We start from the raw sequence: 25479 nt of genomic DNA, 5'->3' as shown, positions 1-25479 counted from the left end.
CCACATCATGGCTACCTTTTATTGGGACATTTAATTATGTGAAATACATCCAATCGTTATAAATTATGTTCTGGCATGCTTTGATGAAAGTCAGTTACATTACGAGTTCAACAACTGTTTTTTTTAAAAAAATGAATTAAAATTGATGATTTTAAATCTAGAATAATGAAGGCATGGCATGCACGCCCTAAAAAGCAGCCGGAGGGGTCAGGATTTATCAGTGTAAATTAAATATATTGTTAAGGAACCTGAAACGTTAAGCCGGACGTTTTTGTTTCATAACATCCAATTATAAAGGTTTAAGGAAGTCAGTCTGCTGGTTCCACACGGTTCTCAGTCGAAGCTCATTCATTCGTGTTATGGGATGTTTTTGATTGGAGAGAAAGACCAAAGACAACCAGAAAACGTTAAGTTTGTAATTGTACAATTTATGTTCGTACTGTGTAACATGCAGACTTTAACTACGCTGCGCAATATGGAAAGGGAAATATCCAGTTCCTATTGAAGAACTATAAAACTGTTTCACAATACAACTTAGTAATATTTGCAAGTGTCGTCTGCTTTGGTCTGATCCCCACATCAGCCCAGCGCATGTGTCGCAGACAGCAGCAGCCTACGCAATTTTCAGAACGTAGAACATCACCAACGCTATCAGAATATATAGAGTATTTAGAAACACATTTCGCACAGTTCCCTGGTGGTCTAGTGGTTAGGATTCGGCGCTCTCACCGCCGCGGCCCGGGTTCGATTCCCGGTCAGGGAAGTCACATTTTTCGTCTCTGCAACGAACACGTTTTAAAAGTACCAAAGTACGTAAACAAATGAGCAGCAACACTGATTATGTATAATTCATGCATTTTAAAACAAAGTCAGCTTTGTTAAGTGCTACTCTATTTAAATGTATGAGCGACTTTGATTTTATTTTCTTAGAAACATGGTAATTTATTTATATGCCGACGTTAATCGCAATTACTAACTCGCTGCATTGTTCCATGATCTTCCCTGAATATTTCATGCTCATTACATTTGTAATTGTTATTGTTAATGCCTATCTGCTGATAACACAGCTAAAAATATCAATGACATTAAATTACACGCAATAATTTACGTGGCCAGTCTATATAAAAGCGCGTTCTGCTGCCATCTGCTGCCTTCCACCAGTTTTGAGAAAGGGTCAGTGGAACTGAGTTAACTATGATTTCTCTCCGCAGTTGTTGCCAGATCTGAACTTTTCCAGCAATTTCTGTTTTTGTTTCTGCTGCCATGCACAGTAGCTGATAACCAAAGCAAGAGTTTCTAATTTGAATTTGTTCTATTCCTATTTTATCCCCAGCCATATTTTATCAAATATGCAATTAGTTATTTTGCATTCATTTGCACTGAACTACTTATTTCCTACACACCACCTAATTTATTCTATTACATATAAAATTAGAATGTAACAAGTTTCATGGAGTCAAAGAATAGAATCATAAAGGGGATAAGTCAGCCTGACATGTAGGTGGAGCAAACCTTGAACCAGCAATTCCCCAAATGCCACTGCCCCACCTTTTCCTGTAAACGTTTCTTTTTCAGATCGTGATCAATTTTCCTTTTGGAAACTTCAACCAACTCTGACTTCACCACACTGTCAGACATGGTATTTCAGATCCCAACCACTTGCTGTTTGAAAGGGTTTTTCCCCATGTCACTAATGTCATAATTGCAGATCATATGCCCATATCATTGTAAACTCATTGCTTAAGCTAAACAATGACTGTAGCTATAAATGTCTGGAAAGAGAAGTCCTGGAAAAACATGTCAAATATGTGTCAAGGAAGCTTGAAATGGATTGACTTAAAAGGGAAAGTGTGCTCCAAACTGAAATGTAACCTGAGATTATACCCAGATATTGGTAGAAAAGATAGCAGTCTGGTTGAGAGACATGTTCTGTGTCATTCCCTTTCAAGCATAATATTTCTGCAAAGATTAGGATAAATTCAGAATCCAGCAAAGAAGACTAAAAAGGTAATAAAGAGCAGAAATTAAACTACAAGAGCAAATGAGTGAAAAATATAAAATGAAAATAAGAGCTTTTAAGAAATAAAAAGGAAGAGAAGGCAAAGTGAACATAGGCCACTTAGAAAATAAATCTCAGGAAATAGCAATGATGCAAAAGGAAATAGCAAGAGAATTAAACTGATAGTTTGCATCAGTCTTTACAGTGGAAGATACTTCGAACATCCCATTAATGCTAAAGAATATGGGGGAGGAATTAAGTAGCATCACCATCACTAGACAAGTAGTATTAGACAAACTAATGGGGCTAGAGACAAATAAGTCCTGTGAGCTTGATGGTTTGCACCCTAGGATCCTAAAAGAGGTAGCTACAGTGACAGTGGATGGATTGGTTGTAATTTTCCAAAAATCCTTGAATTCTGTAGAAGTAAGAGAGAATTGGAAAACTGCCAATATGACACTCCTATTCAAAACGTGAGGTAGGCAAAAAGCAGCTTAACAGAGGCCAATTAGCCTAAAATCTATGATTGGATAAGTATTGCAATCAATTATTAAGGATGTAATAGCAGAACATTTGGAGAATTATAACCTAATTAAGCAGAGTCAGCATGGTGTCATGAAAGGGAAATTGTGTCTGAAAAATTTATTAAAGTTTTTCAAGGAAGTCTTAACCAGAGTGGAACTAGTACATGTGTTGCATTTAGACATCTGGAAAGCATTTAACAAGATACTTCACTTAAGATTAAGTCATAAGACTTGGAGTTGGATGTAGTTTATTAGCATGATTAGAGAATCGACTATTAGGCAGAAAACAGCAAGTGGAGATAAAGCGTTCTTTCTTAAGTTGGCGACCTGTGATCAGTGGGGTTTCACAACTATTTACAATATATATTGACTTGGAGGAAGGAAGCACATGTAGCCAAATACAAAAATAGCTGGGAAATGCAGGTTGTGGGAAGGATACAAATAGTTTTCAGAGAGATAATGTTAGGTTAAGTGAGTGGACAAAATGTTGCCAAATTGTATATAATGTAGAAAAATGCAAGGTTGTTCATTTTGGAAGGGAGAACAAACACGTTGAGTATTACTTAAATGGGGAAAAACTGCAGAAAAATGCGTTATAAAGGAAATTGGGAGTGCTTGTGCATGAAACACACAAGTGCAGCAAAAAATTAGATAGGGTAGTAAATTGTTTGCACTTTCCTCAAGGGGATTGGGTTATGGGTAGGAAGTCATACTGCAACTGTACAAGGCGCTGGTGAAACTGAACCTGGAGTGCAATGAATAGTTTTGGTCCTCTTATTTCAGAAAATATATCATTTCATCAGAAGCAGTTCAGAGAAAATTCACTAGGATGATCCCGGTATGAAGGGATTGTCTTAAGAAGAGAGGTTAACCCGGTTGGGAATTTACTCATTGGAATTTAGAAGAATCAGAAGTGAGCTCATTCAAACATGTAAGATTCTTAAGAGGCTTGACAGCGTAAATTCTGAGAGATTGTTTCCCTTCAAGCGAGAGTTTAGGACCAGAGAGCAAAGTCTCAGAATTAATGGGACCATGAAAAGACTGAGATTTTCTAATTCATTCATAGGATGAGGGTGTTGCTGGCGAGATCAGCATTTATTGCCCATCCCTAGTTGCCCATAGGAAGGCAATCTGGAGGCCCAAATAGGTCAGACCAGGTAAGGACAGCAGTTGCCTTCCCTAAACGATATCATTGAACCATATTAAACTCTTAATTCCAGACTTTTTATTCAATTCAAATTCCACCAACTGCTATGGCAGGATTTAAACCCCTGTCCAACAATAATACCACCAAGCTGAAGAGACGTTTCTTCTCTGGGAGGGAGAATCCAAAGAGTTTTTACGAATACAAAAAGTAATTAGGGAGAGAATAGGGCCTCTCAAAGATCAGCAAGGCAGTCTTTGTGTGGAACTGCAGAAAATGGGGAAGATACTAAATGAGTATTTTGCATCAGTATTTACTGTGGAAAAGGATATGGAAGATATAGACTGTAGGGAAATAAATGGTGACATCTTGAAAAATGTCCATATTACAGAGGAGGAAGTGTTGGATGTCTTCAAACTATAAAGTTGGAAAAATCCCCAGAACCTGATCAGGTGTACCCTAGAACTCTGTGGGAAGCTAGAGAAGTAATTGCTGGGTCTCTTGCTGAGATATTTGTATCATCGATAGTCACAGTTGAGGTGCCGGAAGACTGGAGGTTGGCTAACGTGGTGCCACTGTTTAAGAAAGGTGGTAAGGACAATCCAGGGAAGTATAGACCAGTGAGCCTGACATCGGTGGTGGGCAAGTTGTTGGAGGGAATCCTGAGGCACAGGATGTACATGTATTTGGTAAGGCAAGGACTGATTAGGGATAGTTAGCATGGCTTTGTGCATGGGAAATCATGTCTCACAAACTTGATTGAGTTTTTTGAAGAAGTACCAAAGAGGATTGATGAGGGCAGAGCAGTAGATGTGATCTACATGGACTTCAGTAAGGTGTTCGACAAGGTTCCCCATGGGAGACTGGTTAGCAAGGTATAGATCTCACAGAATACAGGGAGAACTAGCCATTTGGATACAGAACTAGCTCAAAGTTAGAAGGCAGAGGGTGGTGGTGGAGGGTTGTTTTTCAGACTGGAGGCCTGTGACCAGTGCTGGGTCATTTACATAAATGATTTGGATGTGAGCATAAGAGGTACAGATAGTAACTTTGCAGATGAGGCCAAAATTGGTGGTGTAATGGACAGCGAAGAGGTTTACCTCAGATTACAATAGGATATTGATCAAATGTGCCAATGGGCTGAGAAGTGGCAGATGGAGTTTAATTCAGATAAATGTGAGGTGCTGCATTTTGGGAAAACAAATCTTAGCAGGACTTATACACTTAATGGTAAGGTCCTAGGGAGTGTTGCTGAACAAAGAGACCTTGGAGTGCAGATTCATAGCTCCTTGAAAGTGGAGTTGCAGGTAAATAGGATATTGAAGAAGGTGTTTGGTATGTTTTCTTTTATTGGTCAGATCATTGAGTACAGAAGTTGTGTGGTCATGTTGCAGCTGTACAGGACATTGGTTAGGCCACCGTTGGAATATTGCATGCAACTCTGGTCTCTGTCCTATCGGAAAGATGTTGTGAAACTTGAAAGGATTCAGAAAAGATTTACAAGAATGTCGCCAGGGTTGGAGGATTTGAGATATAGGGAGAGGCTGAACATGCTGGGGCTGTTTTCCCTGGAGTGTTGGAGGCTGAGGGTTGACCTTATAGAAGTTTACAAAATTATGAGGGGCATAGATAGGATAAATAGACAAAGTCTTTTCCCTGGGGTCGGGGAGTCACAATCTGGAGGGCATAGGTTTAGGGTAAGAGGAGAAAGATATAAAAGAAACCAAAGGGGCAACTTTTTCATGCATAAGGTGGTACGTGCATGGAATGAGCTGCCAGAGAAAGTGGTGGAGGCTGGTACAATTGCAACATTTAAAAGGCATTTGGATTGATATATGAATAGGAAGGGTTTGGAGGGATATGGGCCGGGTGCTGGCAGATGGGACTAGATTGGGCTGGGATATCTGGTCGGCATGAACAGGTTGGACTGAAGGATTTGTTTCCATGCTGTACATCACTATGACTCTATTACTCTCTGCCATAAAGCAATGTTGGAGGGGGGAAGGGTGGTGCAGAGTCCTTGTGCATATTTAAGCCTGAGATACACAATGAACAACACAGTAAAGTACAGTGAGAAGTTTCAACTGTTGCCACAACTTGGTATAATTTGAATAATGTGGGAATAAAAAGATAGAGCTAACCGAGTGTCCATCTTCATTGTGCCACCTGCACCCTGAGCCAGCAGACCGATGACACCAGCATCACCATCCCTCCACCGCCTGTGCTAGATCCACAAACGTCAGAGTCCCAACTCTTTAGGCACTATCTCTTCATTGCTGGACCCACCTCATTGACAGGCCGCTAATGCCAGACCCTATGTTGGATCCATACTCTCCCACAACCAAGAGCCCCTGGCTCTGCCTTCACTGTCACCACGCCAAAAATCAGGAGTTCCGGCTTCTATCCTACCATAACCTGGAGCTATTGTCATCGCCTTGCCGATAACCCTACTCGAGGCATACCATACTACTGCCACTTTAACCGCTGCCTTGCCATCACCTGAAATCGCCACTCTGGCATACCACGCTGCCACTGTTTCAGCAGCCACCTTGCCAATGTCTGAAGTCCCTACTCCAGCCTACCACAACCTGGTTCCACTGCCAAGCCAGACTGCCACCTCACCAAGAGTCCACTCTGGCCACTGTCCCCCACGTTGTCAACTTTTCCATCACCGCCGACAGGAAGATGAAGAAAAGATAAAGAAAGAATCCAAAAAGAGTTGGGAAAGAAGGGTGAAAATGACCAACCTGGAGCAGATGCACCCTGGAGTCTGAATGCTGCCTACTTTGCCGGGGCTGCCATCTTGACAGAACTTCAGCTGAAAACATTATATTTTTCTTCAAACCCCCTTGATGAAATGGTTTGTACAATAAAAGAATGTAACAAATATAAGTCTTTTGGGATAATGTAGTCAGGGAGATTTCACCAAAAATATATCTAAAATTTGATAAACTTATTATTTTACTATGATTATTCCTCGGTCTCATTTTAAGGCAGAGTGGAGCAAGAGTCATCCAATCCTTTGGAGTCCAATGCTGAGCAATTTCATTCCTGTTAAACTAGCAGACAAAGAATGTTCCTTTATAATCTTGAAAATAAATAGATCCAATTCTTAGCACTCCATTGTTGGCATGATTTGCATCAGGTATTGCTTGGAGTTCTTATAGTGTGTTTTCATTTGAGTTTAGTTATTCAAGTTTCTTATTCTTTGTCCAGCTAAATTGTAAAGAAAGCCATACATTTATTGCTGCAGCAATCACAGGATCAGAACCTATTGCTCTGAAAACAAGCACCACATATGAATGCCAGTGAAAAAAACTAGACATGTAATCAGGAGCAAGGTATCAAGCCAGAGGTCATGGCCTGTTCACCAGGACTACATGTAAGCTGTCAAAATTATGTCTCAAGCCAAGGCAGTATCGATTTGATGAAATTTTACAGCCATTTTGGAGCCACCAGATATAATTTTGCATCACAGTACTTTCTTGTGGGCACCTTGACCTAAATCTAAGCTCAAATATAATATGGTAACGTAAATCTAATTTCCATGGTTGTTTCCTTTTAGAAGGGATGCAAGAATTTTTACCTAAGCAATACCAAGCCAAGTTGGGTTTGTTTCAATTACTTGTAGAAGATATAATTTGATTCTGTTTCAGCTTTCAGTCTGAGTTTAGTTTGACTGTTTAAACTGAAAAATTCTATTGTATAGGTAAGTAATTTTACATCAAAGCATTTCGGTTCAGAGCAGTTTGCTTTGATTCTGTGACATGACTCAGGTTTTTGAACTACAGATTTGATCACTACAAACATCATCATTACATGGTTGCTGTATTTGCTTAGTTTCAAATGTACACACTATCAGATTTGATAATGAGATCTGAATAATTGAAAAAATAGCTTGCAGGGAGCTCATTATATTGGTATTAAATATATTTATAAAATCTTAGATAAGAAAGTAATTCCTGTTTCTGGTTTTCCTCACTGTTATGTTTGTTGTTTGGCTCATAGTAGCAGATCAGAATTGAAACAGTAGAAGATATATGAAATGAAAGCAACACATAATACTGGAAATCTATCAATGCAAAACTATTCATCACTTAACACTTAACACAAACCATCAACACTAAATCACCAGTCGCAGAACCTATATCATTATGTATATAAATATTTAAGAATAAAAAGACAAAGCTGAATGAGCGTCCATCTTCGTTATGCCACTTCTGAGCTGGCAGACCAATGACACCAGCACTACTATCCCTCCACTGCCTGTGCTGGATCTACAAACATTTCTTCTCTATAAACATTTTTTTCTGTGTGATGACATTTTAATGTTCATGTAATGATTTCAAACATATTTAGAAAATCTTGCCCTGGAATTCCTCTGGACAGCTTTCAGAGAACAACCTCACGAATGCTCTTTGTCTCAAGAACACCTCCCTTAACCGTCCAACCGTAAAATTGGGAAGAAGATTTGATTTGAAAATAAAAACCAAAAATGCTGGGAGAAGTCAGCATATCTGGCAGCATCTAATGTTTTGGGTCCACAATGACAGTTGTTTAGAACTGAAATGAGATAGCAAAATAATGGATTTTGTACTGCTGAGTAAAACGGAAGGAAGTAATGACATGACAAAGATACTGTGGAAGCAAAGGCAAGGGGAGAGGCAATGGAGTTGAATCCTGACAGAAACATCATCTGCCCTATTTCCAATTCTATGGGAAATTTAACGAACTATGGAGATAAGTTTGCTGTCATAGATAGCTAGGATCAACACTTATTGCATTTTGTGCCCCAGGAATTTGGTGAGAAAGGATGGTGACTCATAACACTGAGTCTTTGTTCTTCTGTTTTTCAAGTATTTCTAGTCTTTCTCCTGGTCACAGGTTTGGGGATGGTGAGGTGTGGGGTTTGCTGTTCAGTGCTTGGAACTCCATTTAAATCCCTTGTAAATAATATTGGAGTGATGTAACTACCTAATGTGTGTACAGACACGTTGTAGGATTTTATGTGGGCCTCCTACTGCGACCTGTTGCCTGAAAGTTCCCTTTGAAGCAATTAGAATGAATCATTACAGATGGTCATATGAAGAAGCTAGAGGAGAAAACATGCAGTGTCTGCCTGCTGTGCCAACAAGTGTCTGCTGCCAACTTCAGAAACAGATTTCCTCTGCCCCATTGTCCCCAGTGATTTACTTCCATGTTGCACAGAAGTTGCTCTCCTGGCTCACTGTTGTTAGTTTTCTTCTCTAGTTTTTTTTTGTGAAAGTGTTCAGGTGTAGTAATTAGTAACCATAGGATTCCTATGCTTTTGTGAAACTTTTCTGGTATTATGTAGAATGTACAGCACAAAACTGGACTAATTCAGTCCAACTGGTCTAGGCCGTTTTTAAAAATACTTTGATGGGACGTGGATGTTGCTGATAAGGGTCAGTATTTATTGCCCATCCTTAATTGTTTCTGAATTGAATAGCTTGCGAGACCTATTCAGATGGCAATTAAGAGTCATTGACATCTGCAGCATGAAAACAGGCCATTTGGCCCAACTTGCCTTTGCTGCCTAGTTTTCACAATTTAAATTAGTCCCATTTGCCTGCATTCAGGTCTATATCTCTCCACACCTATCCCATTCATGTACCTGTCAACTTCATTGCTGTGGCCCTGGAGTAACATGTAAGCCAAACTAGGTGGGAATGACAGATTCCTCTCCCGCCAAAAAAGGGGACATTGGTGAAATGGATGGGTTTTAAACAAACAATTATAATTTCACCATCATCATTACACCATGCCAAATGATTTTTTTCCAAGTAAATTAATTTAAATTTTGCCAGCTGTCATGATAGGATTTGAATCAATGTACCCAGAATATTAGCTTGGGCTGTGAATTTCTAGTTCAGTTTTATTACTGCACTACAGTCTCCCCCATCACAAACCTTTTTCTACCCTCTTCAGCTAACTCAGAGGGAAAACCATGTTTTGAAAAGTCAATAATATTTTAAAATGAACATACTGGTAATATTGGAATAAACAAAGGAGTTGGACCTGTATGTATCAATCAGATGTTTATTGGTTTTACCTTCAGGGAAACCTGTCAGCCCTTCTATTCCATTCTCCCTATATACCTGGCTACCTTCTCCTTAAATGCATATTAATCTCTGCCCAAGAAGGAAGGGTCCAACAGGAGAAATTCCCAGAAGTAGGTCCCAGGCGTAAAAGGACAGACGATTTGAGTAGGAAGTGGGTGAAATCTGGTAGGCAAGAACTTTCTAAATTATGTTCAGGGAAAAATCAGTTTGGGCTTGGAGACCTGTCAAGATTGCAGCAATTATTGGTTTATGACTGCTGCAGTGTGAAGTCCTATCGAGGAAAGGCCTACATTTCGGTAGGTACTCCGGGACTAGGGTTACTTAGTTATCACTCTAAAAGTATGATCCGTTATGGGCCTGGCAGGTGGCATGCATTCTGATGTTTGATCTATTTGACATACTCAGTCAAAAAAGGAGAGAAACTTTGTCTTTCAGGTCTTCACTATAAGGTCAAATCAAGTCACCATAGTCTTACCAGACTATAGGATTTCTCTGTCATTAGACAGAGGAGGCTGGAAGAACACATCAACTCAGGCAGCATTGGGAAGTGGAAAAGTTAATGTTTCAGGTGTAACCCTTCTTTAGGACCTTCTTCAGGACGAAACATTGACTTCTCCAACTCCTGACGCTGCCTGGCTTGCTGTGTTCTTCCAGCCTCCTGCTTGTCCAACTTGGATTCCAGCATCTGCACTTTTTTTTTAAAACCCCAACACTACCGCCTAACTGCGGTGGTGCTTATTTTTTTTCCCCAGCACCCGTGTTGTGTGTGTGCAGGTGTGAGACACAGTGAAAGACACAAGGTGCATGAATCTTTATTCAGTTTCCACCACCAAGAAGAAAGGAAACACCCGAGTGGCAAGTGACGAGCAGTGCCCTTCACATCAAAGGGTAATGTTGTGTGATCAAACAGTAAAGGGGAGGGCAGGGATTAAATCAAAATAGAGTTGGAGGGGGAAATAATACACTCCACTCCCTGCGGCACCCTGAACAACTACAGGGTGTTGGTGGATACCATGTGCTCCTTCTCCAAGGACACCCGGGCTCTAACGTAACCACGGAAGAGGGGCAGGCAGTCGGCCCTAATGACTCCCTCCACTACCCACTGCCTGGACCCGTTTTTGGCCAGTTTGGCCAGCTCCAGGAGCAGACCCACAAGGAGGTCTTCAGACCTGCCCTCCCTCGTCCGTACTGGATGCCCGATGATCAGGAGCGTGAGACTGAAGTGCAACCAAAAGCAGAGGAGGAGGTTTTTAAGAAAATCAAAAAGGGAGTGCAAACGCCCACACCCAATATACACATGGTCCACGGACTCCACAGCGCCACAGAACAAGTAGTCAGGCTGGGAGTCTGTGAACCACCTCAAACTGCGGTTGCAGGGAATCGCTGCGTGCAGCACCCTCCACCCCAGATCCCCGAGAGAAAGGGGGAGGACTCCCGTGTAGAGAGCCCTCCACTGGGGATCCCCACTGCCCGATGGCAAATGGGCATGCCAAGGCATGTCCGGACAGTGAGCATCTGCAGTTTTTTTTTGTCTCTCATTAGACAGAGACAGCTGGTGGTGATTTAACTTGAGGGGCACCATACCACTGACACTGGGAAGACTTGAGAAGGAGAGTCCTTCATGGTAACCTCAGCTAGTGTGGAGATTGAACCCACACTGTCAGCATCAAACTGTTTCATCAACTAACCCCCACTGTAAAATGTACACAGACCAGTAACTAACCAGATTAATTTTTCAATACAAAAGTAACAAGTAATCTATTTACCTGTCTCCTAAAATCTTGTCACATTCACTTCTTAAGAAAGCTTAACCCAAAAAAGCATCCTAAATGTGCATTTTCCTAGTTTGAAGTCATGACCCTTATTTTTCAAATTAATTTTCCAGATTTATATTTTATATATAATTTACTATCTTATAAATCTCAAATAAGATTCTCTCTAATTGATTTTTGCCTGTAATTTTACCTTTAATTGAGAACAGTCAGCAACAATAAAGAAAATGTCTTACAGTCATCTTACATCATTTGATTTTATAAAAACAAATCTCAATCTCACCTGGCCACGATGTTACAATATCCCATAATGCCTCAGTTGCCAGGATTAAATGCTTAGAAATAAAGTACTATCTGCAACTAACTATGTATTTTGTGCACCAGCTTTGATTGATGAAAAGCATAGACCACTAAAGTGAGGATATAACAAGGCCCCACAATGGAAAATGTGATTTGAATTGAAACCAGTGTGGATTTTCCTTTGGGAAATTTGCCTTACCTTGAATGTAGAGGATACCTATTGATTACTAAAGCACTCACAGAACATTATTTCAATGTAACAGCTGTAATAAATTACTGTGCTATAGTTATTTGCTGCATGCAACAACTAAATGTCCTTACATTGTGATCAAATTTAACTTTTTAAAACCAATACTTATAACCATTTTATGATGTGAGCTTCAAACTCCAAATTGCAGTGCCATATATTCCCACATGCTGTGTCAGAATTATGCCACCCATGATATTAATTAGGGCTGCTCAGTGGACATTCAGGAGACATGCCTGGCATTAGCCCCTTTGCCATGTTGGATTGTGAGTGACTGAAGTTTTGTGGTGTTCAGGCTGTAGTCAATTTCTTCAGGTGTTGGAGGCTTCCACCTGAAAGGTGAGCACTGTTAATCTTACCTTGTCATAAAGAATGTTTATTCAGACATTGTATTAAAGTCACAAATCACTGCAGCCCACAGCTGACATCTCTTCTCTCCTCTTGGATTCACTTAGGAAATCAGAGTAATTTGACTCTCAACTTTGCTGCCCTTCTTCTACTTCCATTCCAACCATACACCAGCGAACTACTTCTAGGACTTAGGGACATGCTGATAATAAGTAAATGAAGTTTATGAACAAAGTTACTCTGTTCTAGCTGCCATCCTCATTAAACACATTCAACATACACTGCATCAGCCTCAAACCTAACTTAGGTGTGATCCAATTTCTTGGCCAATTTGCTTTCCTACACTGCTCTTTTCAAAGTTGTTAAGGATTTGCTGACAAAGAGCCATGTTCAGTTGGAAAGGGTAACATAGTTTCTCGCTCCACAGATGCTGTCAGACTTGCTGAATATTTTCAGTACATTCTGTATTTGTTTCTGATTTCCAACATCTGCAATATTTAAGGACTGCTCAAGCAAGGTATATTTCCCTCCATTTTAAAGATTATTTTTCTCTAATAGGTTATTCCTTCATTATAGGAAGGATAGGAAATCTGACTTCATCCTTCTCAATACTAGGATTGAGCCAGCCTTTCAGAGATACAAAACTGATATTTTGATTCATCCTTGGGAGAAAACACCTCCCCTTATTGGATTAAGGAACCTTGACTGCTTACTCTTTCTTTCTGACAGCTTCCAGAGAAGGCTGGTTGGAACAGCAATGCCAAATTAAGCAAACAGGAGAGAATAACATTGAGGTTAAAATATGCTTTTACTTTTCACTCATTTGATATTTAGGATGGGTAACTATCAAAGGAAGACTGATTGTGATACTGGTAGAACATGGCTGATGAAAAAAATTGTCTTAGGTTACAGTTTTGATCTTGCAGGATATAATTCATGCTTCATTTCCACTATTCAGTATAGACGTCTAACTATAAAGAAATGTAGTTTTTAAAAAATCTAATTAAATCTTTGTTTCTCTTTGATAATTAACAACTGGAAAACAAAAACCTTACCAGATTGTACACTAGTATCTGAGATAATTGGTATTAATTAGGGTACTTTTCTTAAAATATTACAAATGACGTTGAATAAACAGCTCTTTTTTATATAAAACCAGTGTATATTTAGAAACATTTAATGCATAATAGGTTACAGAATGCAGGTAAACAAGCAAAAGGTGTCATTTATGTTGTATAATCTCCTTCATACAGTAAACTTATTTATTACCATTGACTTCTCCACACAGCAGAGAATTCAAGTGCAACATATTAACTACAGTATTTTATCTTCATACAAGCTCTAATTTCTGACTTTACATATAAATTTCCAAGTCATCTGAGTTAACTGAGTGAATAAGCTGCACTTGGGACAAAGCTCAAAATTAAATGTTACTTGCTTAGACTCGTTACAGTGTATTAGAAATAGATTAGTACAGTGGGAATCTAATTGGATAAAAGAATGAATGAACACATTTTGAGAATGATCCAAGAGTGTACCTGCATACCCAGGAAAGTTCTTGTTCAAGTTTCTTATTATAAAATTGTCTTCGCACACAAACCTAAAAGTATGAACACATTTAAAAATTTTGTTCCAGACTTAGGGCTGACCACAGACTTTAGCCATGAACATCCATAATCAGCAATGCTTAGCATGTGTTCAGGGCCCAGTGTTAACTACAATGGCCTGTCATGGAGAATGGAAGTTAGCTTTAAACCGATTTGATTTGATGCGAATAGACAAAATGTCCGGGCCGTAGACTGTGATCATTTAAATTCCAAGTTACATTTGGACATGAAATTTCAGTCTTTGCATAGTGTCTGTGTCATCTTATGCTGTAAATTCCAAAAGCAAATGGTGAGACTTCTGCTAGTTTAAGAGTCATTGTGTGACAACATCTGCCTTTTCAATGTGTGACCATCAAATAATTAATATTTTATTAATAATTTTCATGGCTTGCTGAAATTATCGAGAAAAACCCCATTTCCAAAAGAATCATCCTGCAGCAATTTTTGAGTGAATTTATTAATCTAGCATTAGTACAAGTATTCTAGGCATGAAAAAGTATGGGATGCAAAACAAAGACGTAACAAAAGTAAATTCATTGTCAGAATTATGCTTGCCTAAAGATCTTGACAACCATTTACTAAAAAAAACCCTTAATGTGGTGTTTTGTTTTGCTGCCATGAAGTGACAATTTCTCTGCTGAATAAATATGTATGAATATTTTTTGTTCACTTCATTGCACATTTATTTTAGTGTGATATTATAGAATACTGTGAGAAATTACCTCAAATGTTACATTCAAGCATATTAGAATAAAAACACAGTGGGCTATTTCAAAGAACATTAGTCAAGGGCATCAGAGATTAATCTCAGTACCATAATACTAAGTGCTCAAAAATGTGTTGCTGGAAAAGCGCAGCAGGTCTGGCAGCATCAAAGGAACAGGAGGGTCGCGGTTTCAGGTGTAAGCCCTTCTTCAGGAAGGGCTTTTGCCCGAAACATCGATCCTCTTGTTCCTTTGATGCTGCCTGACCTGCTGCGCTTTTCCAGCAACACATTTTTAAGCTCTGATCTCCAGCATCTGCAGTCCTCACTTTCTCCCATAATATTAAGTTAAAGCTTTAGGGTTGAAAGAATTTTGACAGGTCACTTGATGTACTCTTAAAAAAAACTATTCTAATGGGCGAAGAAAATAAAGTACAGCACATAAAATTAATCAGAATCCTATCACATTGTTTCTGATCCCTTATTCACAGTGCCCCACAAATCTCAAATCAAAGTAATTCGAGGACATTGGATATGCAGAGCTGTAAATGACTGGAGATATTCATAACCACAAAGCAGACATAGGGTGTAATCTGATTTAAATACGGTGTTGTGCTAATTTGCAGGAATTGTCTCAGTCTAGGTCACATTTTAAATCAAACTGGAGGATTATCATTCTAACTGTGCAGTGGATCTGAAGAAGCACAAAAACTATTTTCACTCTGTGGTCAATTTTGTTAATGTTTAATTAATAAGATTAGATATTTAGAATCTGGGAAAACAAATATTGGATTTGCATCAGTAAAATATAGCAATAGACCAGTGATCGAAGAAGTTAACATTGGGTCCTGTAACTCTTGTTTTTCTCTTAAAATTTATAATACATAAATCGGATCAAACAATTCTGTTGCATTGTATGGAGTGTCAAATTCAGCTTCGAACTTGAAAATTAGCAGTTTTCTAATTCTCCGAGGAAATACAGATGAAACAATATTGCCATATTTGTCCCCAACTAAATGTATTTCTTGCAATAGCACCGGGTCCACTTAGCTGCTGACGATTTCCAAACAAAATACAGGTCAACATGTGATTAACATTCAGAGGATAGGCACGGCGGTGTCAGAATGCTTCTTCGCGATTATGGTCTTGGATGCTTCAGGTACTGCGACCTTAGCGGAAACCGGCCGATTCCAGGTTGCAGTGTGTTTCCTCCAACTGATTTCTCCATCCGATTGTTTTTGGCGGTGATTGACTGCTGTAAGTCCCCATTTCACGAGACATCGCTCCAGGATTCCAGGAGAACATTAAATTGAAAAGCGGTTAAGGCAACTGAAGCTAAATGTATTCCATTGGTCCACCAAACATCCCAAGTTATAATGTTTGTGACAGGCTGGTTCATGTTCCGATAAGAAGTCTCAAAAGGGACAGGTGGATTTAACATCCAAAAGAAACTCGCCTGAGTTAGAGAAGACGTACTGTCATTGCAAGAGTTGGCGGTACTAATAAGATGGATCCAAAATCACCAAGGCTTGATTTACTCCTCTACCGTCTTTGTGGTCAAATTGCTGGGTATATGGGAAGACCTTGTCTCCCCGTACTAGCTGGGCTGAAAGAGTGACCCATTGGAGATAATTTTCTTCAGGGAGACGCAGTCGATTGGCTATAATTTGTGTAAACAAAATAGTCAACATTGGGGTATTTAAAAGCAGAAAGCTCCCGAGTCAAATGGCTGTCGACTTGCTGGTAACAGTACTGGTGGCTCTTGCAATGGGTTATCAGCCAAGGTCCTGCAGAGAGCAAGTTTTTTCAAGCAATTACTTTACTGTTTTCATCAAGTTTTGTTTGTTTCTGTTCGAGCTGTCAGATGTCAAATAGGTCAAATGCATTGAGTTGGAATACAGGTTTGGCAGCAGGAGTCCGATGCAACTGAAGGGAAGAGGCAGGGGATGGGGACTGGCATTGGCAATTTCCTGCAGCGAGTGCCGGCACCGCTGTGGGTATTCCCCCAACCCCCCATTTCCATCCGGCAGGGTTGGGTGGGGTGGGGGGTGGCGAACAGGATGGTGGGACTGGGCAGAGCGGGGCCCGGGAGAATACAACTGGTGTCAGTCTTTCTCCCCTCCCCCCTCCGTTCAGAAAGCTCCTATCTCGGTGCCCCAGGGTCTGTAAGGTTTCCCGACCGCGCCGCCACTCCCGCTGCTTCCGCGGCCGCTCTGCGGGACCCCGGCGATCCCCGGCGGACTGAGAGCTGGCCCGCCCGGGGTCAGCACGGTGGCCGGACCGGGAAAGCTGCCCAACGACAGCGGGAAGCTGTGAGCGGCGGCGGCAGCGGCGGCGGCAGCGGCGTGCACGGTGGCGGACAGCGAGAGGAGGGAGGTGGAGAGCGGAGGCATGCGGCCACTCATCGCCCCCCCGCCGCCGCCGCCGCCTCCGCCCGGGGCTCCTCTCAGCGCCGTATCGCTGTGAGCCGCGGCAGCCGCCGCCGCCAGGGTGGCGGTGAGCAGAGCGGAGCCTCCTGCTCCTGGAGCCGGGACCGCGGTACCTGGGTGCAGCTCGGAGGAGAGGCCGTGGTGTTGCAGCAAGGCGGAGGGCAGCTGGTGGAAAGCGGCGGTCCAGTGCGGCTGGTGTTGCTGAACCCTCTGCTGGTGGTGGTGGTGCTGCTGCTGCTGGTGGTGGTGTTGGTGTTGATGGTGGTGGTGATGGTGATGGGCCACCGACGAGGTCATGACAGCCGCTTCCCGCTGAGAGGCGTAAGTGTTCAGGTGGGAGACCAGGCGGAGCCGCAGCGGGTCCGAGCTATCGAGACCCTCCACCGAGCTCAGGTACCGGGCCACCTCGGCCAGGCACTCCCGGAAACCGATGCTCATGAAGTCCATGGCCAGGGCGTGAGCGTCCAGAAACCCTGCGGAGCGAAAACAAAACACACAGGACAGCCGGTTAAGCACCTGTGCTCCAAAGGTCAACGTAGATGTCGCCAGAAGTCTCCAAACAGTATTGAGGACAGGAAAAAAATTGCAACAGACGCTGGAATCTGTACTGAAAACAACAAATGCTGGAGATCACCCTGCCGGGTCAGGCAGCAGGCAAGCTAACGTTTCGAGTCTAGATGACTTATCTTGAAGAGCCAGCTAGACTCGAAATGATAGCCTGCTCTCTCTCCATGGAAGCAATAATGTTGGACTAGGGTGGACAAACTTCAAAACCACACAACACCAGGTTACAGTCTAACAGGTTTATTTGGAGTCACTTTAGCTTTTGGAGCTTTGCTCCATCTGGTAGCTAGTTGAGATTTTTAATTCCCTGCACGAATGCTGCCTGACCCGCTGTGATTTGTTGTTTGCAGTATTGAGAGCAGGTCGTCTTGTGTGGGGCTTTTATGTTCCGATTACAGTTTATCAACATTGTAACCGTTTAAAAGTGTCTATTCGTTTATTTTTGTTAACCCCTTTTTGGCGTTAAATTGTATTGGCCCATTTTAAATATTTGTATTTCGCGATAACTATATGGAGAAGGCTGAAATTTGTTAAACAAATTAATTATTTGCAGCGAATTGTCTCTTGCCAGACAGAACCAGCTATGGATCTGATAGATTTCACAGGGTGACAGGTTTGTAGCTCCGTCTTGACATTAGGGGGCAGCGTGGAGACGTTGCTGAAAGGCCCTGTTTGTGTATTTTGTGTTTGTTTTGTCTCTCTGGGCAGGTCTGACTGCTTTAAGCAAAAAAAAAGCCCAAACAATCTCTGCATGTGGCTCCCTGGTTTTCACAAAGCACTCAATCCCGCAGTGTTAGGAAAGCAAACAGAAACCGAGGTCAAGTGCTGCCTTTGTCCCGCCGGCTCTTTCCCACGAGCTCAGTGATACTATTAGCATTTCCACTGCACTCAGCCGGACCCGCCCACAATTGTCAACGTGCTGTTTGCTTAGAGACCTCTTCAAATCGCTTTTGAAGAGGCACTCAATTAACTCCTTACCTTTACCTCCGGTCGCCCGCAGCATCTTTAAATGGTCCACTGTCATCTGAAGTATTTCCGCTTTCTCTAACTTGGCTGAACCCTTGAGAAAAAAGAAAATTATGGCAATTATTTTGACAGATTGTCTTTCAGATTTAATCTGGTGATGTGAGTTTTGCGCTCAAGTCAGCGTTTCACTCCAGCGTCAGAAAAAGTGGTAATGTATCGCACCATCACTAATTAAACCATTATGAATTTACAATTAGTTTATCACAGTGATAGAGCAGGCGTCACAAATAACAGTTTGAAAGCAATTTGACTAATCGACCATAAGACTGATTTACAAAACAATCTCTATTAAGTACCTGTTTCTCAAAAGCGGTAGGAACTAGTCGACGAAGCTCCGACAAACTATTGTTAATACGATCTCGACGCCTTTTTTCAATGATCTAAGAAAACGTAAACTGTACAGTTAGGACATGTTAAATATTTGAACGAACATGTATAGGGATAAATAAAGTAACAACTCACCCCTCTTCGCTTCTTTCTGGCCAAAATTTGAGACGTCGTAGACGGGGAGCCAGCTCTTAGGATTGTACTGTTGCCCTGACTGTTGAAACAAACAAAAAGTCGTCTCTTGAGCCTGGCTCTCGTTCTAGACAAGCATCAGGAAGAGGATTAACAGGTGTCACAATAGTTTACATAAAGTTGAAAACGACCCTAAACTCACCTTCCGTAGTTATTTTCGCTCCCCACGTCGATAGTTTCATCAATATCACTCTCTGAAGAACTCTCTTCGCAAGGGCGCTTCATTTCCACGGGTGAAAACTGTCAACGACTTGTATTTGGAAGCGTGGTCTTTGAGTTGAAAGCACAAATCCTGCTCGCTGTTGGCAGCCTGAACCCAGTCTAATGCTCTTTCCCACGGTATAAGCTATATCAATGTTGCAATGTCTGGCTGCTCTGATTGACAGGCTGCTCCGTCGCCCCGCCCTTTCCACTTTCCAATTGGTGGGCAGGCACGATGACGTCTCCGTACGTCAAACACGCGGGTCGAGGGAAGCGTGGGAAAGCTCAGCAAAGAGCTCACTTAAAAGGGAATCGACTGGTAGAGCAACTTACAAATCTTTGTTTTGGGGAGGGGAAACAGTTCTATGCAATGTTGACAGATGTTCTACATTTGCAGTAAAATTCCACGACTCCTTCCGTACTGATAGACTTAAACTTAAATCTATAAAATGTAAGTTCATGCAATTGTCTTAAGATTCACAATTGATTTTTCTTTGTAAAGTATTAAAACATAAATTATTATTAAGTCTGGCTTGTTAGTCGAAATATGGCTTAGTATTTGGACAGGAACCTGTTTAATTTCAGTGATAATTGGTAAAGTGTTGTGCGGATTCTACTTTGCACAGTTGATATAATAAGTTGGCAAATATCTCCTGAGAAAGAGTACTATTGTTTTCTTTTCCCTTTATAGTTCAATTAAGGCTGCATCGAAGGAAACATACTTTTAAATATAAGCTCAGGATCGATATCACAAATAGACAGGCATGTACTCCACTCAGTCCAAGCCCCGAAGTCAAATCTCAGAGGCGGTTGTAAACGCATATGTATGTACCATGTAAACCAAGCTTGGTTGCTAAAAGTGTCTATAGACAGTGAAAGACAGAAGCACCCATTGATTTTCTTTTTTTAAAAAGAGTCGCTTTTGTACTCGGTGCATGGCTAAGCTGCGGTATAACCGTGTGAACAGAAACACGACACTATTCTTCAGCACTCCCCCTGTAATTTGAACTTTCTGAATTACACGCTGTCTACACAAGAGGTGGTTTGAAAAACATTACAACACCCACTATACATACCTCCAGCCAAGGTGTTCTGGGCAAAAGCACAAGAAAGAAGCTAAAACAGACGAGTCATTGTCGCTCAGTCTCAGGGCAGCCGGACTATTGTCCGAAATATACCAACCAATTTAGTCATATGCTCATTTACTTATTATTCCTTTCTTGTATAACGTGCGAAGAATAAATAATCACTGAAAAGAAAAATAGACGGAGTAACCAATATTTCCAAATGACAATTGTTTGAAATCTTTAACTTTAAGTTCTTTTTCAATGTTTGAATCGCCTGACAGCATTGAAAAAAACGAGTAAACGTCATATAGGCGATGCTGGAGATTAGAGTCATGTCATATAGTCAATTCCAAAATGTAGCAAAATTCCTTCCAGAGCGATTAGTTAATGCACATTTGCGCATTGTATATTTTCGTTGGACGTCTTCCTCGTCCATATTTTCACCACATCAGTCTATTGGCGGTTATCCTGACCTCATCTCTCTGACTGCCCCGAACTGATGTGTTTCTGGTGTCTGTATTTAGTCCCTTTGTGGGGGTTTGGCAAACCTCCGCAAGTTTAACTCTTCACAAGCAGCTGTGTCACAAAGTGCAGATTGATCACAACGTCTCCAACATTGTGGACCAAAAGGATTGTTGCTTCTATGAAATAAATCCACTGGCGACGTTCACATGTCGAAGAATTAAAGAATGTTATCTGGGTACTGATAAATGTTTATGAAATCGTTCAGTTGTGTAATTTATCTTGACTTTAATAAGCGTGCGATTAACTACTTCGGAAGTAATCGTCCTAGTTGTAAATATACTTTAACAATGTAAAAACGATGTTTCGAAAGAGAGCAGAACAAATTGCTAGAATATTTAAACCAGTAGGTCTCAATTAAAGCTACAGCGCATGAAACGGTAACAATTAACTTCATGTTCTTTTTAAAAATCATAAAGTCTATTATGGACAAATATTTTATGCTTCTAATTTGCTGTAATTATAAACTATTTTAAAGTAAATTAACCATGTTAGATTTCCATCTTTGTAACCTTGGGCTCAACTGCTTCAAATGCAGTGAGACATAAGCTTTTGAAGATGCGCTTGTTAAGAGCCTGGCGATCCTGTCACTTCATTGGTCAATACTTAGTGGAGTCAGGATCAAGAGATCTGTCATTGTTTTGACAGTAAATGCGGACCCAACCTGTTGACCTCGGTGATGTTTCGATAACGTTTTAACACAATGAAAACGAATGGCCGATTCAAACACTAGAATAAAGGGCCATTTCTCAGTCCGAAGGGTATTTGAATATTGAATTCAATGCATCCCCGTGTGTTTGTAATGCCGATGCCATTGATGAGGAGGAGTTTGGCCTATTTCACACCTCATTACTCCGACAGTGTTACTTCACGCAAAGTTTGCACAACATTTACAGACAGTGGGATGACAGGTATACCAAGCCAAGTTAAGCTTTCGCAATTAAAACAAAATCTTATCGTAAATATCTCCGTGGAAATATTTCACACATTTTTATGATGTGGTGTTTCATAGTGGTTTTGATTTTGAGACGGCCATAACTTTGCATATTTTGACCGCGATTTCTATAGATGTTGATAAAATCTGATCCAACAGCAAGTCGGTCGTTAGAATCACAGAACATTAGAAGACAGCTTGCTAATAACAATAGCGACACAAGTCACAAAAATAGCAACGACGGGCCCTGCTGGAACTTACTACACATTTTAAATGAAAAATTAAATATAAAATTTGACATTTTAAAATGAATCATCGAACTTGCTGCCAAAAATCATCAACGTATTAAAGAAGGGCTACGGTATTGAACTGAGGGGCTTCGAAGGTTAGGCATTTATACTTTTTGACTTGAACTACAGCATGATTTTCAACGCATGTTTTCTCGCAGAGATAAACAGCAGCATTTATATGGTTCAGTATATTGACAATTAAAATAGTTGGATTACACATCCAAATAAAAAGAAAGTTCTGATAAGCTGCAACTCACTCATCAAAATATAACTTCTCCTCAGCGTGCCTGCTGACTTTTGGAATTAATTGCTTTGAGCCGGCAATTTAAATACTTGGAGTCAACCATACTCCTCTCGGCGCTTTTAATGCAAATAATGGTAGAACTGTTTCTCGGGCGTGTTCAATCCCAATCAAAAGCGAATTGGGTTGTTAGCTCGAAAGGAAGAATGCGCAGAGTTATGGGAGAATGGGACTTAACGGATTTGCTGATTCGGAGAGCGGGCAGGCAGAGTGACCTCCTTTTGCAATGTAACAATTTTGTAATGTAGAACTAGTCCTCAGTTTATATGGACAAGTCGATGTATCAGCTGATAGGAGTTCAGCAGACATGTCAACAACGTTTAACAGGATCGTTGTAGTCCTACGGAATAGTAAATTCATATTAATCAGCACGGATCCTTGCTTTTCCACTTTACATATAGCTAGACAAGCTCAATTACAATTACATGTATAACCTGCGCACATTATACATACTGTACATCGAACTGAGCAAAGCCAGGTATTTTGGAAAGGCTGTTAGAAACAGTTATACGGATTAACAAACCAAAACTGAAATACTTTGTTGTAATTACATTGTGCAATATTGAATGATAATATTACTTATTCATAAAAGGAAACAGAGATTGTTGCATTTTGTCAGAAATATTAGCCGAATTCCTCAAAACGAATGCATTTGCATTTGAATGCATTGATTACGAAGCCTAATGTTGCACTGATCTGGCCTACTGTCAGTGATAGGTAATATTAATCCCAGTTTTGTAATAAGGGAGAAGTGTTAACGGGACGTTCGCTGTTTGGCAATGGTTTATTGTGCTGTGCTCTTGGAGGACATGGACTGCGGGCATTGTCACTATGCAAGCAAAAAGAAGAAATATTTCATTCACCAATTCTGAGAATGCGAACTGAAAGCGGAAGGATCCTGTAATTATAATGTCTTGGATACAGAATGATAGGCAACAGTGCTCAACACTTCGCGATGTCGCGCTCAAAGACTTACACAAAGAACAGAAGTAAGGACTTAATATATTTCTATCAATACAAACCAAATCATTGAGCTAATGCGGTGTCAACAAAAGACACTCATATTAATGTATTGGGTTTATGAATAATAAATTTAGCGTTGTTTAAGAATAAAGCTACAACACATTGGTTATATGAAAATGTATCTGTTTAGTGCTTGGTTAGTATGTGTCAAAATTATTCTGATCAGCCACTTTAGAAATGGCCCGTTAAACGGTATTATATGAAGCTATAGTCTATTGTGTGAATCAGGTGCAAAGTGCTTAGAAACGGCCGTTGCTACTGCTCGATGATTAGATGTAAAATCTGTGGTAAGGTTTCAGCAGTGGTCACTGGTCGAATAGACATGTGTTGCTGTTGACTGGTCACTAATTCTACCAAAGTCGACTGTTCCCGGAATAACTGTAACAATGGCGAGCCATTGCCGAGATCCCAGGGCAGTTTCAGAATCAATGTACCCTCCACCAGATCCGTCGCTCGCTCTAAAAAATCTTCACAATAACTTGAGGATAGAGTAATTTACTGTATAAAACAACTTTTCTACGTTTATGACAAAACAAAGTTTATTGTTCACTGCACAATGTTATATTTTCAGTTTGAACTTTTAGGCCGGGCTCAGTAACGAACAGAGAGAAACCTGCTCTTGGACAGTAATCGTAGCAACACCAACAGGTTGAAGTCAGGCAGGTATAGGGCAATAGGTGAAGGTAGACCACGCGGGTTCAAAAGTTAGATGAAGCACCAGAGACGAGAGAAGATCCAACAGGTCGAGTACATGTAAAATACTTCAGTGTCAGGCAATTGCCGAATTTTTTCAGCTTGGACCCATTTCGTAATAAGAAATGGCAGGGATTTAGAGTCTACTTGAAATATTAAGGCTTGGATAAACTAACTAGCTTGGCGAGTTAATTATTTATTGTATCAGTGGACCCACTATCTGTAAGTGATACATGTTAACAACTGCTACAGTCAAAAATTTAAAATCCTTAAGCACTTTTATAAAGTGATTTTGCAAATTGCTGCATAGATCCAAATGCTGGACTGCAATGGTCCTTATTATTGAGAAATAGGAGCGGCCTTTACACTTTGCTGTAACTGAGAATGAAGTATTTATATTGAACGATCACTGTTTGATCACTATTGTTCTGCTGCTGGGGTTCTGATGGAGAGTTTTGCAGCGCTGGGATCTGTGCCAAACTCTAAGCTCTTTCCCACAGCTCCCCCTGACTGCAATGTAACTCTATCGCCGTGTGAGCGCCGGGCAGAGCGTGCGCGTCACTCCGCGGGACCCGCCCAGCGAGGCCCTGGGTCGCTCACATTGCGCCGCACATGCATCTCCAAGCCATCAAAGGGCCGCTCCACAACATACACGCACACAGCAACCCATCCAACTGCTGCTGTACTGTGCACACGCACACAGCAACCTAAGCGACTGCTGCACGCCCTTCGCCACGCACGCAGCAGCAGATCAAATGACTTGTGCAATAGAAAAGCATCCAGCAACACATTATGCTATTGTAAAATGCAAATGCATATCCTAAAACTGCTTTAAAACAATGAATGCCAACTTTCAACTGCATTATATTAACCTTGCTATATTGCTGATATATAGTACACAACATGCAACAACCCACTAAATTAGTTTCATTGCACGCCATGAATACCAGAATATTTTTCTTGGGAATGGGGTTAGGTGCAAGCATGCACGGAATAAAAGTACTGTTTAGTCCTTTATTTGCTTCATTCTTCACATTTGGGTTGGTCTTTTTAGATATTTTTATACCACGTTAAAAATACATTAGACATTCGATAAGCTATATTACAACTAACAAAATGGACTAGATGCGCAGTGGCAATCATTTAATACAGCCCTTTTCGCAACCTCAGGAGGTCAAATAGT

General features: G+C 40.8%; 1 protein-coding gene and 1 non-coding gene across 3 annotated transcripts; one reads left to right on the top strand and one right to left on the bottom strand.

The window, feature by feature from the left end:
* The first annotated feature begins 691 nt into the window (after nt 1-691).
* trnae-cuc (transfer RNA glutamic acid (anticodon CUC)) lies at nt 692-763 on the top strand. Its single transcript has one exon. It is a non-coding gene; the product is annotated as a tRNA-Glu (tRNA).
* Nucleotides 764-16421: 15658 nt separating this feature from the next.
* Nucleotides 16422-20694, bottom strand: hey2 (hes-related family bHLH transcription factor with YRPW motif 2). Of its 2 annotated transcripts, XM_060851038.1 has the most exons (6): nt 20543-20694; nt 19408-19908; nt 19209-19287; nt 19043-19126; nt 18699-18780; nt 16422-17629 (listed from the first exon to the last, which is right to left on the bottom strand). In XM_060851038.1, the coding sequence occupies exons 2-6, from the start codon at nt 19488-19490 to the stop codon at nt 16860-16862; spliced, it is 1098 nt and encodes a 365-aa protein (XP_060707021.1). In that variant the 5' UTR covers nt 19491-19908; nt 20543-20694; the 3' UTR covers nt 16422-16859. The 2 variants fall into 2 exon arrangements, with proteins under 2 accessions (XP_060707021.1, XP_060707016.1); XM_060851033.1 differs by having other exon boundaries at nt 19408-20694.
* Nucleotides 20695-25479: the final 4785 nt, after the last annotated feature.

This window comes from Hemiscyllium ocellatum, chromosome 3, assembly GCF_020745735.1.
Source record: "Hemiscyllium ocellatum isolate sHemOce1 chromosome 3, sHemOce1.pat.X.cur, whole genome shotgun sequence".
In the NCBI taxonomy this organism is placed as follows: Eukaryota; Metazoa; Chordata; class Chondrichthyes; order Orectolobiformes; family Hemiscylliidae; genus Hemiscyllium; species Hemiscyllium ocellatum.
This window is presented reverse-complemented; position numbering and strand designations above follow the sequence as displayed.